This window comes from Equus asinus, chromosome 21 (genome assembly GCF_041296235.1).
Source record: "Equus asinus isolate D_3611 breed Donkey chromosome 21, EquAss-T2T_v2, whole genome shotgun sequence".
NCBI classification, from domain to species: domain Eukaryota; kingdom Metazoa; phylum Chordata; class Mammalia; order Perissodactyla; family Equidae; genus Equus; species Equus asinus.
This window is the reverse complement of record NC_091810.1, coordinates 87378518-87398065: the sequence shown is the minus strand read 5'-3', so window position 1 is coordinate 87398065 and position 19548 is coordinate 87378518. Positions and strand designations below refer to the sequence as shown.

The following is a 19548-nucleotide window of genomic DNA, read 5'->3' as shown; positions in this document are numbered from 1 at the left end:
AGCCTGAAGAATTTCCTTTAGCATTTCCTATAGGGCAAGGCTGCTTGCAATGGAGTCTCCACGCTTTCATTTTATCTAAAGGATATTTTCATTTCTGAAGGAAATTTTCACTAGAATTCTAGGTCGAGAACCTTTTTCTTTCACCACTTTAAAGATGTCATTCCATTGTCTTTGGGCTTCGGTTGCTTCTTGCCTGAAAAGTTAGCTGTGAAGTGCACTGCTGTTCTCCTGTATGCAATTTGTCTTTTGTTCCTCTGCTTTTAAGACTTTTCTCTTTATCTCTGGTTTGATTATTATATGTCTAAGTGTGATTTTCTCTGTATTTATCATGCTTAGTGTTCACTGAGCTTCTTAGATCTGTAAGATCATGTTTTTCACCAAATTTGGGAAATTTTAAGCCACTATTTCTTTAAATATTTTTTCTGCTCCACTCTTTCTCTACTCTCCTGGGACACCAACCATGTATATATTAGACTGCCTGATATGGTTCCATGAGTCAATGAAGTTCCATTCTTTTTTTTAAAATCTTTTTTCTCTGTGTTCCTAGAATGGATATTTTCTATTGTTCTGTCTTCAAGTTCACTCAATCTTTCTTCTGACATCTCCAATCTGTTGTTAAGCCCATCCAATGAATTTTTCACTTTTAGATAATGTACCTTTCAATTCTAGATTTCCATTTGATTTATTTTTATAGTTTCTATTTTTTCTTTTGCTGAAATTTCCCATCTCTTTACTCATTATGACTATCTTTTCCATTAAATTCTTGAAATATTTATAACAGCTTTAAAGTTCCTATCTGCTAATTCCAACATGTAAATCATATAGGGATCTACTTCTATTGATAGCTTTTTCTGTTGACTATGTATCATATTTTCCTGTTTCTTCTCAAACTTGTTAATGTTTCAGTGTATAATGGACATTACAAATGATACATTGTAGATGTGGATTCAGTTACTTCCCTTGAGCAGTTACATCACTAGTTGATCACCCTGAGGCTTGGTTGTATACTTTATTTATACTACATTTTGTTTATTCTTTATCCTAGGACACAGTCTTTAATCCTGAGCCATCTCAAATCACCTTTTGAGATTTCAATGAAAATCCCAGGTGTTTACTGAGGCCTTCTAAAATTTCAAACTCCGTCTCTCCTGAGGAGGAAAAAGGTTGAAATCTCTGCTCATCTTTTTAAATCTTTCCAGTTACTGCTTTTCACTAGCCTCTTTGAAGTTCCCCTTTGCATGAGCAGTTCAAGAGTCAGCTAAGGATTTCACAGGAGTTCATATGCAGACTGGAGGGCTCCTCCTTTTTATCTCCTAATTTCCAGCTTCTCTGGCAGCCTTTAACTCTGTCCTTTGACATCTCAAGCCAATAAAACTGCAGTTTTTTTTTATTAAGGTTATGAAAGTTAACATCCTTGTGAAATTACAGTTGTACATCATTATTAGTCTTGTTGTAGGTACACCACTTCACCCCTAGTGCCCTCCCCCATCCCCCTTTCCCCTGGCAACCACCGATCAGTTCTCTTTGTCCATATGTTAACTACCACCTATGAGTGGAGTCATACAGAGTTCGTCTTTCTCTGTCTGGCTTATTTCACTCAACATAATACCCTCAAGGTCTATCCATGTTGTTGTGAATGGGACGACTTTGTCCTTTTTTATGGCTGAGTAGTATTCCATTGTATATATATACCACATCTTCTTTATCCAATCATCAGTTGCTGGGCACTTAGGTTGGTTCCATGACTTGGCTATTGTGAATAATGCTGCGATGAACATAGGGGTGCATGGAACTTTTGGAATTGCTGATTTCAGGTTCTTAGGATAGATACTAAAACTACATTTTTATGCTTGAATTCTAGCCACCTCATACTGCATAGGCTGGGAGCACTTCCAGGGAGAGAAGTCATATAAACATAAATCTCACCCAGCATGGTTCCCATCTTTTGAGGGTCAAATTCTTCAGAGAATTGTTTTATATATTCTGCCTAAAGTTTACTTGTGTTATCTATGAAAGAGTTAGTCTAATACAAGCTTCTTTACTATTACTAGACCTCACATGTCTACTTTTTAAAAGGAAACTTCATCAGTCTAGTTGCATAAACCCACATCCTTGGACTTATCCTTGACTTGCCTCTTTCTCTCACTCTTGATATCTGATCCTCTAGCAAATCCTGTGAGTACTATCTTTGAAATAGATCCAGAATGTGATCCCTTTTTACCACCTCCACTGCTACCAACTGGTCCAAGCTATTATCTTCTCTCCCCTGGATTACTGCAATAGCCTCTTAAAACTGGTCTCCTTGCCCCTCCATTCTTCTCCACATGGTATGAGCGATTGATCCTATTAAAACATAAGTCAAACAATGTCATTCTTCTGCTTAAGATTCTCCAATGCCTTTCCATCTTACTCAGAGGAAAAGTCTTACAACGGCCCACAAAGCCCTATAATATCTAGCTCCTCTGTGATCCTTTTTGACCTCAGTTTCTATGACTATCCCCTTACTCATTTTTTTTTCCCTACCCACAAGAGCTTTCTCTTGTTTCTTGAATACTCCAGGTTTCTGTTTGGGGATCTCTATACTGGCTCTGAGCTATGCCTGTGTCACTACTACCCCAAATATCCACATGGCTCACTACCTCATCATCTTTAGGTCTTTGCACAAATGTTACTTTCTTAGTAAAGCCTTCCCTGGCTAGACTTTTTAATATTGCAGCTCTCCTCATTGAGCCCATCATTCTCTATTTCCCTTCCCTGCTTTATTTTTGTCTATCACGTTTATTATCCAACATACTATATAATTTGTTTTTTTATCATCTATCCCTACTAAACCATAAGATCCCTGAGGGCAAGGATTTTGGTATGTTTTGGTCACTACTGTTTTCTCCAGAGCCTAGAACAGCAACTGGCATATAGCAGGCACTCAATAAAATATTTGTTGCATGAATGAATGATTGAATCAATGATGTTCTTTAGCTGTCAAAGAAAAAAATACTGTAGAGCACTGTGTGTGAAAACATGAGCAGGCGAAAACCTAGTCAACCTAAATGTACTGAAATTTATGTTTAAAACATCTTGGAAGCTTCTTCTATACTGTCCATAGGCAATATGAGCTAGAACATTTTATATCACATGGAAGTTGTGTAGGCTATAACGTATGTATGTGTGCACATCAGGTCTCCCAAAAGTAGACGATATCTAACGAAGTGTGGAGAACACAGAATGTGTTCCACCTAGAGCAGTGGTTCTTAAAGTAACTCAGATGATAGCATATCTAGAAGACACAGTGTTCTTTGAAGAACACCATTTATTAAAATATTTACTAAATGCCTTAATAAAGTTAGTAAAAACATGGTCTCTACTATTGAGGATCTTAAAGACTAGGGAAGAGATAGACAAAAGTAAGGACCACAGAGTGTGACTGAAGTTATCACTAAAGTGATAAAGAAACACAGTAATGGAATAGCTCAACTGAGGTGGCTAATGGCTTATAAATGACTTCCACAAAGAGCTGACACTTGATCTGAGGCTTAAAGGACAATAAATTACACAGGTGAAGAAGGAAAGTAAGGGATTTCTAGGTAGAACTCATGCAAAAGCATAAACGTAAAAGAGCACAAGTTAAAGGAACTGCAAGATCTGGTCTTGTGAAACAACCCATGGAGAATGCAAAAGATGAGGCTGGATGAGACAGGAAGAGGCTGGAACATCAACAATTTGTTTGATTCTGCATACAACTAGGAGAACTTTTACTAGGAGAAGATGACTACATTACAATATAGCAACATAAAATCATAATCACAAGCACACAGATCCATAAAAACTGTCAAGGTAATCATGACTGATAGCTGACTGAGTGCCCTATAATATTCATTTGCCACACATTAATGTAGTTGTATTGAAGATCAGTTGCTTACCATTGCTTAGTAGCAATGAGCAGGCATCAAAAATGTAATAACTTATTTGAGATAAACTCTTAAAATTGAGAAAATTCTATTAGTTCCTTTGCCAGTAAATTTGGAAAAGACCATATTATTTTGATTCTAAGTGGGAGAAACAACACTTGATTCAGAATACTCGTGTCCAGTAAGAGGAGAGAGTAAAAGACTCAATGATTTAGAGCTATGTTACGGGAAATTTGGGAGGCACTCTTTCAGACACCAAAGTCAAACAGGAAGTGTAGCAAGAGACTTAACTAGCCGTCTAGGCTGTCCAGAAAACAGCAAGGAAACACGAAGTAAGCAAAACATCTGCTGAGCCACCAAACAGAGAATCCAAAGCCCATGTACTTTATTCACAGGGAAAAGTCCTGAAGTCTTCAATCAAAGCCTTTAAATCTTATGCATAATTTTAACACACACAGTGCTTGCATTCTCACTCATAGTATATTAGCAGTAAAAAACAGAGATGGGTGACGGAGGTGGGAGTGAGATGTTACATATTACAATTCACTGACAGCACAAGAAATTTAAGGTGACAGCCTGGAACATAAAGGGGATGGAGAAAAACTGTATAAAGCAAACACAGGAGCACAAAAAAGCACAGCAGTCCAAGGCATTTAGCTGGGGAGTAAACAGCTGCACACACCCATAAGCAGCCCTGAAAACATCACCAAATCAGAGCACTACATAATAATTAATATTTATCAATTACAGCCCAAAGTCATCTAGAAAATGTTAACTTACGTTCAATGAACTCTTTTAGAAGGCAGGGAAGCATGTAATACATTTTGGAAAAATCCATCAAAATAGTTAAAAAGCATGGATGCTTAAAACTGTAGGGTTTGGTTAATCTCAAAATTTCATATAACAGAGCTCATTCTCCAATGTCATTCCAACACGTTAAATTTCTTAAGGCTTCGAAACAATGTAACCTCTAACATGTCCATTTTATACCTAGGGCAGCCTAATCATTCTGTAGAACGTTATCCTTCTAAGATCACCGAACAGAACAGAAGTTCTCTAGGACTCTGGATGGACTCTGGATCTACGAACTCCCTGAAATTATATGCAAAATTTTGGGTCTAGCTTGTGCATTTTTCTAGCAGAAAGGGTACAAAGCTATCATCTGATTCTTAAAGTCTTAAACCAAAAAAGACTTTAGAATATTGGTTTAGATTAGAAAATGCTTTAAATGAGGAAAAAATAGCTAATTTATTCACGGAGAATGACTTAAATTTTATTTCAATGTACTGTTAACGTAAACATAATTAGCACATTATGATAGCTATTTTTAAAATGCTGCTATATATGCGAGAGCACTTATACAGTATTCAACATAAGCTATAACTTCTAAGGCATTCAAAATACACTTAGCTTAAAAAGATGCTGTCTGGAAGGGCAAGTATGTAGCCCACTGATCTTTAGTCATTTAACTATATGCCATAACAAATTATCTGAGTACTGAAAAATAAAATGCATTTGGCTTATGTCTTACTAATATATTTGGACATATGTAGTCATTTTGCCTAAGCCATTCTAAGGAATTATAAAACAAAAAGTTTTTCTTATTCTCTATTCTTCGAGAATCTCCACTGAAGCACTCTACTTAACTGAGTCTACATTCTCTCGAAAGTACCCTATCTCTGGTGTTTGTTTTATCATTTCAGAATTTATAGCAGAAGCTCTCTTAATAGAGCTGCACCTAACAGATTTGATGGATTAATGGAGACTCTTCATTTCCTCTGTAGCAAATGATGCTCATGGGATGCTGAATGCTCGTGGTTGCCAGGCTACTATCTATTTAGCCTGCATGTGTCTGTTTCCACTGGTTAGGCTGTTTTGCTTACCAAGTCCGTTGGGTTTGTCACCAAACCTATTTATGCCCTTTTCCCATGTTGTAATTATAATTTACTTAAACATATATAAAGTGACAAAATAAGTGCCCCCTACTCAGAGGTTTATTATTTATTTGAAAATCAGGCAAGTGCTCTGAAGAACCTCAAAAAAGGAGACCCAAACCAACGCAAATAAAGTTGATTTATATGGGGGTGAGAGAGCCGTAAAAGATTAGGGTGACTATCACGAAAATCTAAAAGGATCCTGTACTCGGGTTACTTTACAAGTATTTAAGTTCTAGCTTCACTTTGGAGAAATCACACTGAAAACTGATGCATTAGTGGCATATTTGCACAAGAAAGACAAATGGGAAAGCCAATCTATAGATTCATATTCAAAGAAAAGATCTTGGATCTCTATCAAAAGATTGGTAAACAAATACGTAAACATAGTCATCCCTCGGCATCTGCTGAGGATTGGTTCCAGGACTCTCGCAGATATCAAAATCCTTGGTCCCTTATATAAAATGGTGTAATATTTGTGTTTAAACTACACACATCCTCCCTTATACTTTAAACCATCTTTAGATTACTTATAATACCCAATACAATGTAAATGCTATGTAAACAGTTGTTACAGTGCATTGTTCAGGGAATAATGACAAGAAAACAAAGTGTGTACATGTTCATTACAGTCACGGCCACTGTAGACCCTTTAACCTACGGTTGATTGAATCCACAGATGCGAAATCTGAGGATACCAAGGGCTGATTGTATTTAAGATATGTATGCATCTTTTTGTTTGTCTTTAATTGATTCTTGCTTTAACTGATCTTTTTGACTAAGTGAACATCTTTGGATCCTAATCACTTTTTAAATAAAAGGGCTTCTACGGTATATAACCTATGATCTAGACACTAACTTCTTCTTGCTAACATATGAGAAGGAGCTAATGGGTAACACTTTATCCCATAGGAATAAACTTAAAAGGCAGAGATTTTCAGCAGTGTGTCAGTCCACTGAGGGACAGACTTTGCCTCTCTGAAGCCTCAAATCACACCGTAGGAAGATGGCTCCTTTATCCAAATAGACAGCCCATTTGTGCTTTCTCAGGAGGCAAATTATTAAAATTTCCATCTTGGAGTGAGCTTGGCCAAGAGTCTAGAATGAATCTGATAACTGTATAGGAATCACAGTCTGTGGGACTTTTTGGCTGACATTATCCAGCAAACCACTGAAATACTCTCATTCATTAGACATTGATTTTTACCACTTTGGCTCTGTGAGTTAAAGAAACTTCCAAGTTCTAAGAGTCCTTTATATATTGATTACACAGTAGGGCTTTACCATGGATTTTTAGAAAATAGAGCATGTGTGTGAAAAAATGTAATTTACACAGTGTCACTTGTCAAATATTTATTACATTCTTAGTGTGTATGCATCACTGTGAGAAACTATAAACTAGAGTAATATTAATGAAAAGGTTCACTAGAATCACATTAAGCAACAAACAAGAAGTCTTCACCAAGAACCAGGAAAAGACCCCACAATAGAGCATAAGCACAACTACCTGGCTGTTTGTGGTAGGTGAGCTCTCTGCTTGTTAAGCAGAACCACCGTTTCTTGAAATTCTTTTTTCCAATCCGAGTTCTTCCCTGAGCTCTTTTATACATCTCACTGCCAAAACAACAGATGTAAACATTTAGCTACACATATTAAAATAGTTAATCTAAAACAAAGACTTGCCCTTTAATTTTAAATGACATTAAAGGCTGTGTAAGATTATATTAAGTAAATGAAAATGTCCGGCCATCTAAAACTTTTGCATTTATTTTGGCCACACTGAGGGGATAAAATCTTTAATTAATTTAATACTTATAACTGTGCTATCCAGGATTGAAAGGGCCAAATGAGTGATGTTCCCCTTTACCTTCTAAGGATAACACTACTTTAACACTGAATAGTGTTGTTACTTTTTCAAAGTACTCTAATATTCATAATCTCATTACATTTATAAAACATCTCTAGGACAGTATGGACAAGGAGTCCTGCCTCATAGCAAAGTTTACAGGATAGGGAGGTGACTTACCTGACTGATGTACTTAGGCAGTTCCAGCACAGAACAAAAACCCAGATTCCTCACTGCCAGACCCATGCTCTTTGAGCTACTTAACCTCTATACTGAAACACGACTTCACTGTCTAATTTCATTAAATTTACCCTTCTTTCAGGTGCACAGGCTCACTCGTACCACTGGACTCTTTAGTTTCAGTAGATGAAATTTCATCCAAGAACTAAATGGAAAAATGGGCAAATATTATACTTTGTGATAAGGTACATCATAAAATCAGTTTATGTTAAATGTTGATAATATCACAAAGTTCTTCATTATTAAGGAATACACAAAATTGTAATTTGTAAGGCAAAACACATACTTATTTGTAGAGGAAGTCCCTAATTTACACACGACAGGGATTCCAAAAAGCTTATTTTTAAAAGTTTATTAAAACCCAGACTGTATTTCCCTGTAGAAATAATTCAATCCACAATCCCTTACCTGCAATTCTGAAATCTATAAAGCTCTGAATACACAGAGTTTTTTTGCTTTGTTTTTGATTTGCAGTAAACTCATTTGGGGGTATAACTTAACCTGAACTGGTGTAAGGCTATTTATAGTCTGTATTTATCCCATTTACTGTGAATATTCACACACTGTGCTACATAAACATTAATGTGTTTGATTACAGGGTGCTACTCCAGGCCTCACTGGGGGGTATTATATAGTACATGGCATATACCTATTATCTTTCAAAACTCTGAAAAACTGAATTCTGAAATACTTCTTGTCCCAAAGATTTTGGATATAGGATTTGGAATCTATATTATAGGTCAGGGATCACCAAACTATGGCTCTGTGGGCCAAATTCAACCTGAAGCCTGCTTTTGTAAGGCCCATGAGCTAAGAACAGTTTTACATTTTTAAAGCGTTATAAAAACAAAAATTAAAATGCAGAAGAATATGTGGCAGAGCCCTTATGTGGCCAGCATAGCCTAACATATTTACTTACTGGCCTTTTGCAGAAAATAGTTTGCTGACTTCTATTATTTATAATTGACTTCAGCCTTAAGAGACAGTATTTCACAGTTATGACTGACGTGTAATTGGGTTCTCTAGAATAATCTGGAAACCTAATCACCACTTATAAACTTACTTTGGAGAATGTGGGAATGTGGTGGCTCAAGAAAATATAGAATACCCATCTCTAGCAATGGCAAGCCACCCAGTGAAGAGTATTTAGTTTGATGAATATGCTACCTTGCCTGGTCAAAAGCTTCCTGGCATGTGGCTGTCTCTTCATGGGAAAGGGAAAATAGTAGTTTGAGGAACAACTCTTGTTCTTAGAGAGGAATCCTATTTTGCCCCATAAACGAACTATTTGTTTAGTTCTTGGTGTTTCTTTTTTTACTTTTCTATGTTGTCCCACTCAGGACTTAAAAAAACAAAAACCAAGTACATGCCAATAAAAATGATATTGAGGCACCAGTGCCCTAATATAAAGTAGAATTTGTGGACGAAGCCATTTTTTCCTAAGACTGGCTATAGATTGCCCACCAGAACCAACACTTGTGGGGTTTTCCAGTGGAACATTTACTTCTAGTTTGCTGGAAGGAACGTTTACTTCTAGTTTATTTGGTAAGTGAAAGAACAAGAACAGAGTTTCTTTCACATTATATGTGGGTCATATAGAACAAGTATCCAAGGGAATTAAAGAAGTGTCTTCTCACATCTTCAGTTCTCACAGATGGACCATCCACTAATGGAGTGTAACAGACTTATTTGAATATTTCATTTCTTAGTATTTGCCTGAAGGCACTGATTTATTTCTTTGACAAATATTTCTTATTTATTAATGATAATTATTACCTTATTTATTTGTTATATTTACAAGGAACTGTAGGGTAAATACAGTTATATAAAGTTAAAGAAAACAATAATTAAGATGGACTGTAGGTAGGGTGAATATAGGTCTCAGTTTGCTCAGGGCTGTCCCTGTCTACAATTGTGCTTCCAACATAACCAAAAGTATTCCTTTCCACTCTTTAAAGTGTCCAAGTTTGGATGCTACGTTATATGGTCACTCTGTTTATAGACCTATCCAGGTTACTGTTCCTAAACTCTGTGGGAATAGTACAAGATTTAGAATTATAATCTATTTTGCTTTGGAGCAGGGGTCAATGCCACTAGCGAGAACACCAGTACGAAATGAGAAATTGGGGTTCATAAGCTTTCGCAATTTCTAGCACTGCACATATCCAGATTTAGTTAGTAAATAATCTTTTAAAAACCTCTCTCATATTAGGGCAAAATATCCTATGCTAGTTTAGGAGTCTAGAACCAAATCTGAGACAGGAGATGCACTATGCTGCATCTCACATCAGGATGTGAGTGGGTGACTCAGGGCAGATCAGGAGCAGACTAAACTGTTGGCACCCTTAAATACTTCCCCCACTGACATTACCAACTCTACATATTCTGATTATATCAGGGGGAAAAAATCAGATGCTACCATAGCCTAGGTCGTAAAAAAACAGAAAAACAACCCTAAAACAAAAGACAGTACATCAGAATCTTGCCAACAAAAGTCTGCCTACGCTATCCCACAAATGTTTCAACAATGTCCTAAAAATAAAAGGGCAGCTTTTCCTTTGCCTATTCTTTTGAAAGATTTCCCCCTCAAAAGCCTTGAGTGGTTGCTTAAAAAAATTTTGGTTGAACTTGCACTATTCTAGATGAAAAAATTCCAACGGACTTTAATTTTTTAAATGATTTTTATTTACTGAGTTCCTGTAAGAATTTTAAAAGTACAAACATATATTTCAACAAAATATACTCTTGGATATCAACTGTAAATTATACTACAGAAATTGAATGAAATGTTTAAAATTTGGCCTGGCTAATTTGCATTCATTAAGTTAGAACTGTGAAGATAAGATACAGTACTTTCTTCAAGCCAAGTTTAGACGTACTTCAAAACAACTTTTCTTTAGAAATTTTTAGGGTTTTACAATAATGCTGCATTTTGTTTAGGATGATTCAGAACTAAAGACTCAAGAAATTAGAAATTCTTTCCAAACATTCTCAACTTCTAAGTACAGCAAGTTTTGTATGTTGTAGGCCCCATGTTAGGATAGAATATACTGTAGGTTTTTATACATTTTAATTTATAGTAACTCTCCTCAGGTTACTACGATAAACTTATATTGTTTATAAAATGTGCAATAATTCATATATTTTTTACTACGGCAATTAAGTGCCCACTATACATCAGGCACCATATTAAGCCTTTACTCCTAGACCAGAGGTTCTCAGAGAGGCAATTTTATCCCTTAAGGGACATTTGGCAATGTTTAGAGACATTTTTGGTTGTCAAAACCGGGGGCATGCCAATTGGTAGAGGCCAGGAGATGCTGCTAAACACACAATGCACAAGACAGCCCCTCAACAAGAATTATCCAACCAAATTGTCAAGAGTGCTGCTGTTAAGAAACCCTAACTCTAGATATTTGTAATTTGTGTTACTAAGACACTGGTAACCGGAGCTGTTGATAAAACTCATCTAAATGAGTTTTACTCTAAACACTAAAAGGCATTTAAATAAATACTAAAAGGTATTTTCACAGCTTAAAAACCCACAGTTTTGTATGGGAGGAGAAAGGAAGAAAAAGATAGCCTTTTTATATTTGATGGACAGTTTAAACATTATAATTTTTTTAAACTTGGGATTGACTCATAGGAATAACAAGAAATGTTATTTCCCCAATGCTATATGATAAGAAATGTTAATATTTCCAGAGTAAAACAATCATACCTTTTTAACTGCTATAATATATCCTTCTTCTTGAAACATTTTGAAAAACTCACACATGAATGACTCTTTGAAACTTGACTAAGAAAAAAAACACAGGATTTATATATGTTAAGTAGAGAACTAGGAACATAATGGGCTGTGTTTTTAAGCTGACAATTAAGGCTTAAAAGGATTCAAAAATATTTTTCAAGAGAGTTATAGGGCTTGGAGCTGAAGATTTCTTTCAACAGTTGTTAGATGACTATGGTAGGAACAAATAGAAGGTTCTTGCATCTCCCCCTCTTAGATATATTAGTTTAAATGAAACTGTCTTCTTTAACAAGTGACTAAGACATAACATCTATCTAAAAGACAGCTATTGCATTTGTATCTATATATTTTTGCTTTGCTTTGCTTTTAATTTAGAAGGGAGTGAAGGAGGAAGAAGCGATCATAGGGCATAACAACATTTAAAAGTATGAAAACAAGGCCAAAGATGTGAAGACTTACCTTGCTTTTGGACAGACTCCCCCAGCTTCCCAAAGTTTGAATGGTTTTTGAGATAAGAGTCAATGTTCTAATTGTCTGTGCATCCTAAAGAATGTAAAAGAACACACAAAACTCCTGTTAAGTTTTTAAGAAATAGAATTTGTATAAAAAGTAGACTAGAATGAATGGGCTACATTGCTCTAAAACAGTGGTTCAAAAATGTTCATTCAAACCACCAACATAGTTAAAATCTAGCTAAGGATGGGCACAACTCACTAAAGAATTAAGACACTAAAAAAGCCATATATGATTGACAATTCCTCCCAAAGTAATTATATTTAATGATGCATTACTTTTGAAAGCCATAATTCAATTAACATTATACATATTGTTTTGTATAGTATGGCAGCTTGAATTACCCAACAAATTGTATTCACTTTTGAAATGTCAGTGGCTTATACCTTCTAACCTAAAATGGCAGTTTTCAAATTTTCTGTACTCAACCTACCTCTAAGCATATTCAATAATTTATATAGCTTCTGCAATCAATTCTTTTCACCATGGAAGCAAAGACCTAAATTCAACCTAGGAAATAAGAAGTCATCCAGTTCATGGTAGGATCTTAGCATCTTAGCGTAAGGTAACTACTTGGGTCTATTATCCAAGGTGTTTTTCAGGCCTGTCTACCAGAAAGAAGTAAATACAAATAAAATTGACTAAACACCTTGCTCCTTCCTTTTTTTATTGAGTTATAATTTACATACAGTGAAATGAACAGATTTTAAGTGTAGATATAGCCTGATGAGTTTTCACCAATCCATAAACCTGTATAACCAATTTCCCTATCACTATATAGAACATTTTTCTTTGTTTTGGGAATTCAAAAAAACAAAATCTTCCATCAAAGACATACTTAAGGAAATTTAGATAGAGAAATGCTTTAGTTTAGTTTTTGGTTGATATTCCTTAATATTTTAGTATCTCCGCATTGAAAATAGGCAGTGAATGTGAAGCGGAAGAGATGACCAGAATGTAAGGTAATATGGAAAAGAAGGAATATCTGGGATATGATCATTATGATATACTTATGAAACAGTTATACAACTTAATTAAGGTTATCCAGAAATATTTTAGCTAGAACATCCAGGATTCCATTATACGTATAAAAAGTCCCCACAATTCTCTGCCTTTGAAGAATATAAAACTTAACAATGTGCTAATGAACTAAATTTGAACTGAATTTCACCAAGACTTCCCTGTTCAAATCTGGTTTTAAAATCAGTGTTTTAGGTTATTATTTCCCTGAATTACAAGAAGGGAACAAAGCATATTTTATATAATTTCTGCATATCAGAGATCTGTTTACATCAACACGGCCCTCACTACTATTTGACAGTCATGTCATTTAGCTACTCTTGATTCACTGGTGTTACTCTACATATAAGCTGTTATAAATTTTTCCCCTGCCACCATCTGCCATCATAATTTTTCAGAGACGTCCAGTACTTTAGATATCAGCACCTAGTAGAGAACCTGGCACTGGCATATAGCAGATGCTATTTACCATTTAGTAAAGTCAACTGAACTGTTGAATTTCTCACCTCAAAACAACATACCCTACCCTTTTTTCCTTATATTAGGTTGAACTATATGATATTACTGTTATTTGACTACTTTTGATCTATAAAAAACAAAACAATTTCACATGGCTCACCATAATATTTCAAAGGAAGAACTGTTCTTTTTCCCAAAGTTTACTCCATCACTTTTTCTTTTAAAGACACTCTTTCTGAATCCTCCAGGATACTGATCTGGTATCAGTAAGCCCCGTTCTCTCTTCAATTTCTCCATTTCTGTTAGTCTGTTCTCCCCTATCTAAACCATATATAGGTTTTCCCATTTTGGAAAAGACTCACCATTTGATAGGCTCCCTCTCTGAGCTACCATCTTTCACTTAACAAACATTTACTGAGCATCTACTTGTCCTAGAAAGAGTGCCATGTGCTTGGGATGCGCAAACTTGAAAAAGATTCAGCCCTTGCCTTAAGGTATTGACAGTCCACATGCAGAGACTATAAACAGATGACTATAAAACAGTACGACAAATGCCATGACAGATAGAGCCACAGGGTGCTACAGGCACACATGAGAGACACTAACCCAGAGTGAAGGGCTAGAGAGGTCTGCCCTGGCTGAGTTTTGAAAGGAGCCACCAATGAGAGAATAGGCGATGTGATGAGAAGGATGGTTCAGCTCTTTTTTCTTCCCCACCACGAAACTTCTCCAAAGAGTGGTCTAACCATGTCAATGTTAACAAACCCACATTTTAAAATGAGTGTTTTGTAAAAAAAATTATTCATTCGTGTATGTACACACACGTGTACATGCTTGAATTTGCCTGTGTCTTTTAGCAGTAGAGCAAGATCACTTTTGATATATTTCCCAGGAAAAACTACATTCATCTATTTATTCTTTAATTTTCTGCAATCTGATTTTCTTCTCTTCTACTCTACTAAAACTGGCTTCTCAAAATTCAAAGAACTTCTAAATGTAAAACCTAACAACTTTTAACCAGTTCTTCTCCCCAATCACACTGTAACTTTCAATACTGGTCTTGACAATGTCAGCACCCCCAGGTCCCAGGGATCATTCCTTGCTCTCAATTTGTGTAGTATGAATTGTCTATCCTCCTTACTTAATACTAATCAGGTGCTAGTTTCAGATTTACATAGGTAGTTTTAGATTATGTATCTTATGCATTTGCTCTATTTTCCCAATTAGAATGAAAAGTTCTTAAAAACAAGGGATAAAGTTAAAAGCAAATAATAAAGTTCAATGACAGTATAAAGCAGCCCTTCCGGCATACTGATCAGAAAAGTGACCTAAAATACAGAGTTTGTGGTTAGAAGGACTTTATTGCAACATCTGTTACAGGAATATGCAAATCCAAGTCTGAATTCAAGGCAGGGTCACAAGCTCAGAGGCAGGAGCTCTGTTTATGTCCAGAATGCTGCTACCAGAGTTCAGTACAGCTTCAGTAACACAGCCACAGAAAAGACAGCCCTGTGAACAAAAGGACACTGGTCCACTCTCTGCTGCAGCTACTCAGACTGTTTGTCCTCTGTCAAGGATGTATTGCTGCCACCGCAGCATGATTCTATCCCATTTGCAAAGTTAAATAAGAGGCAATGTCATACAACTGTCAAGAGGAGGAGTGGCCTTCAGAGCCCAGCTTAACTCCAAAACCCATGCGTCTTCCCTATACTCTATCAGTCAGTGAGTTTCCCAAGGGCAGGGACCATCTTTCTCATCAGGGCGCCTCAGTGCTGAGCACAGTGTGCAAAACATACAGGGGCTCCAACACCTGACTGCCTAAGAGGCTGAAGGAACAGGGGGAAGCGCACAGATTGGGAAGACTGAGTCAGAATTCTGATTTAATCCAGTTCAAACTGAAGGAGCTCAAATCATAATTTATTAGTTGTGACTATGGAGGAGTTATTGAATTGTGGGGATGATAACAGAATCTACCTCACAGGGTTACTGGGAGGACTAAGTAAGTTAAAACATAAAGTACTTAAAACAAGGCCTAGGAGAAAGTAAGCACTAAATAAAGTTGGTTATTATTATTTGTTACACAAATCAGCAACAAAAGCAATTATATAAGGTTATAACATATTTGGAACAGAAAAGATTAAAGAATCAGCAAAATATATTGTATGAAAAGGAAACAGAAACATAGCAAATGTAAGCAGTTTTAAAATGTTAAGAAACATATAAATCCATGCAGTGTAGGTTCAGATTTAAGTAATTAAATAGGACTTCAGAACAAAAAGATTATATGCTTTAAAAAAGTTTTATATTTTATATATTTAAAGTATCATCTCAGGTGAATAAAAAATAAAAATATAGAGCTACCAAACAAATTATGCTCCAATTAAAAGTTTCTACATCTTTCAGAAATGAGCCTCTTCAAATTTCTGTGAGATTTAAAAATATCTGCCAGATTAAACCTAGAACTAATGAAAAAAAGACAATCTTTGGACTATAGAAATTTACAAACATACACAACAGCAGAGGGTAAATACACTGAATTCTCTTTGTATTCATCACCAAACTTCAACAATTATCAACATTTTATTACTCTTGTGTAGTATCTTTTAACAGCAAAAAAAATTCAACTTTCAGCCTTCTCTGAAAGACTGAAATGGCCAAGAAAAATGCCCAGTAAATTTAAGTATCAGTTTTAAGAAAATATAGGTAAGTGAATTTGGCTTCTTTATCTTTTCTTCATTTTAAACAAAAATAAATAAAAATGGAATAAAGCTTTGAGAACAACACTTACTGGATGATGAGGTCGCAAATGAAAAGTATGAGGTGATACTACGGCTACAGCAAAGAAACGAAGAAATACAAAGCTGCTCACGGCAGAATACTGAACATGAGGGTCATCTGCAGGAAAAAAATGGTGAAATGTCATGCACAAAAACACTGAATTAAAAAACAAAGATGACAAAGTAAAAAGTACTGAAAAAACATGTAAACTAAATAGGAGATCAATATTATTTGCCTAGTAAGGATTGACTTGATGAAATGATAGTAATGATTATGACTAAATTAAAGGAAAAAAATCCTGTGACTAAAGAAATCTGAAAGAAATAATAAAGAAAATGAAAGGCAAAGAGCTATGTCTTCAGAAAAATTTTAATTTGGAAAAATACCTCTTTCCTCATCTCAAAGAAGAGACTCGTGAAATTACAACAAACATGAAAGCGGTATCTAGCACTACCTAGTGGTAATATTGAATCCCTCAAGACTAGGACAGGAGACTGTTTTCAGTTTTAGGGTAGTGTTTCAATTTTCCCCTAAAAACTCTTGATAATACCAAGGCTACACACCTTTAAAAAAGCTATCAATATTCCATATAAAAATACAGATGAACTCAAGCTAACTTTTGGCTCTTATCATTTCCCTAAGCTTTCATTTTGACTGGAGTCAACACTTAACCCAACAATCAGATGGTAGAGAAGCAGGTGGTAAGAGAATGTCTGGATTTGGTTTGAGTTTTAACTCTTAAGTCACTCAATAGATAGTCATCAACAAGTCAATTACTTTGTAGTTCTTTAAACACACTTGCTTCCCACTTATTGCCTCCTCCCTCCTCCCCACCCATCTTCCCATGCTAGTAAGAACAAACTAGAAAATATGAAAATATTTTATGACAACAAAACTATCACTACTGTAGTCTACTAAGGATATGAAGACATATCAATATTTAAGCCAACATAAAATAGTTAGGGAGATATGTTTGCATTTATTAAAAAAAAATCATAAAATGTGTTTTAGATCATTTACATAAACAAGAATTCAACAGTGAATGCATGCGTAAGGCCAAGATCACTGGGTAGTGTAGAGTACAGCGATTAGCAGCAAGCTTTGGAAGGGGCCAGGCCCAGGTTTGAGACGCTTCTCACCTGCTGGTCATGTCACAGACCTTGGGAAAGTTACTTAACTTCTCTAAACCTCAGTTTCATTATCTACCTGAGGGGAGCAGTACCCCCCTCACGTGGCAGCAGGCAGATGAGAGCAGGAGAGACTGTAGGCTAGCACTGTGCCTGTTCAGTCATTAGGGATGTAATGTGGTTATTACGATCTAACTCACTATTTTAAAATACAATTTCAGTCAGCATTTCATCTTTCCATATGTTGATGTCTCTGCTCCCCTTATCCTTGTTACAAAGACTAGATTTAGTCTACTTATTTGAAGTTAATTGTTTATGTCTTTACTATACTTAGCAGAGACATCTAGGTCTGAATTTATCTACATGTTAGGTGGACAACTCAGTCCCACCACTTTAGCACAGGAAAAATTTTGTGGAGAGGCAGACAGCTATACACACGTGTATGTGCATACGCATATACACACTTAAAAGAACATGATAAAATAACAAAATCTCTTCAGATGGTTACAGAAATAAATACATAGTTTCACATAGCTGGGTAACACTGGTAATTTAAGTAGCTGCATTGCCTCCTCACCCGCCCCCCTATTACAGGCAGATCTGGAAAAATAGCTACAGCAAGTTTATTACTTATCAGAGATGCATAAAATTAGAATAATTCCAAGTACTGACAACAGAGATAGCAACTCTTAATTTTATGAAATGTTTCTAAGCAAAGCCTTGACACAGCTGCTCTTACAAAATTAAAGCATGCCAGTTATTGATATATGTACCTCAAAACTCTATGTATATCGCAACAGAGATGTTTCTAATGTCTAAAATCATTTCTGTAAAAATCTCTCACCAAAAAAACCTTAGCATTCTCAAACTGTCAAATCTAGTCAGTTGTACGGAACTAAACATTATCACTATTTGAATGCATGCAAGTGGAAAAGGTAGTTGGTACAAATAACAAAGGTGTTTTTGTTTATTATATTTAACAATCTCATAAGCACCTGGTATAAATGTTTACTTATATAATGTTATATAGTTCTAAATTTTTGCCTTTCTTAAAAATAATGGTGATTTTGATTTGCTCTTTGTAAAAAGTTGCCACCATATTGAAAGAAAACCAGAAAATGATTTCAGATTACAAGAAAATTAAATCAGAATTTTCATAAAAAAGCTAGAACTACTTTGAAAAACTAAAGAAGACTACCAATAAACCTTAAACACTTCACATAAACCAAATCCACAATAAATCTACAAAAAAAAATCAAATATAGAATGAGAAATGGCATGTTTTAGTAAAACAAAGCACTTACTAGGAAATCTCTGAGTAGCCATTTGCCTTAGAGAATAGAAGATATCGCACATTACAGTGGGGCAGCTCATACTTGACTTTACAATTGTGCTGAATAACTTGTCTACATAGTAGCGTAGATTCTCCTGTAGGATTTTAAAAGGTAAACATCAAGATTTTGACTTTTACACATCTTCATTAGCCTTTATGGGAAAAAATGCAATGACTGCAAAAAAGGCAGTCACTATCTAGTATTCTAAAGCTCTGCTTTCCTTCTCTAAACTCATTCAGTTAAAGGACAATTTACATTCTGACCTCATTTAATAAATTAGATTTAGACTAGCTAGGTATAAGAAGTGAATGTATGGAATAAATTTCCCAAGAAGCAGCCGAGAATAAAATGATCCAAAGGGAAATAACTCAGATATGCAGGCACATGGACACTGTGGCACTGTTGTCTACTGCACTGAAAACTTGTGACTCTAACACAATCATTGTTTTCCCAGAGGCATTTAAAAGTATTGGTTAACCCAGTCATTGTGCCACTTGGCCTGATAAGTTTGACCCCAAAGGAATGGCCAGAATGTGGGGTGCAACTAGATATACCCTTACTCCATTCTTGTTACTAGAGCCAAAAAAAGACAGTCAAGAACAAAAATAAAATGAAACCAAATGAGGAAATAACAACATTCT

At 35.5% G+C, this 19548-nt stretch overlaps 1 protein-coding gene across 2 annotated transcripts in view; it reads right to left on the bottom strand.

The window, feature by feature from the left end:
* Nucleotides 1–19548, bottom strand: part of RASA2 (RAS p21 protein activator 2) — a 108888-nt gene that overhangs the window by 10137 nt on the left and 79203 nt on the right. Inside the window, exons 14-19 of one of the 2 annotated variants that reach the window (XM_044754388.2) lie at nucleotides 18878–19001; nucleotides 16457–16563; nucleotides 12136–12219; nucleotides 11647–11724; nucleotides 7997–8070; nucleotides 7344–7453 (exon numbers count right to left, since the gene is read on the bottom strand). In XM_044754388.2, the coding sequence (XP_044610323.1) occupies nucleotides 7344–7453; nucleotides 7997–8070; nucleotides 11647–11724; nucleotides 12136–12219; nucleotides 16457–16563; nucleotides 18878–19001 (577 nt within the window). The remainder of the gene's footprint in view (nucleotides 1–7343; nucleotides 7454–7996; nucleotides 8071–11646; nucleotides 11725–12135; nucleotides 12220–16456; nucleotides 16564–18877; nucleotides 19002–19548) is intronic. The other variant, XM_044754389.2, reaches the window with a different exon arrangement.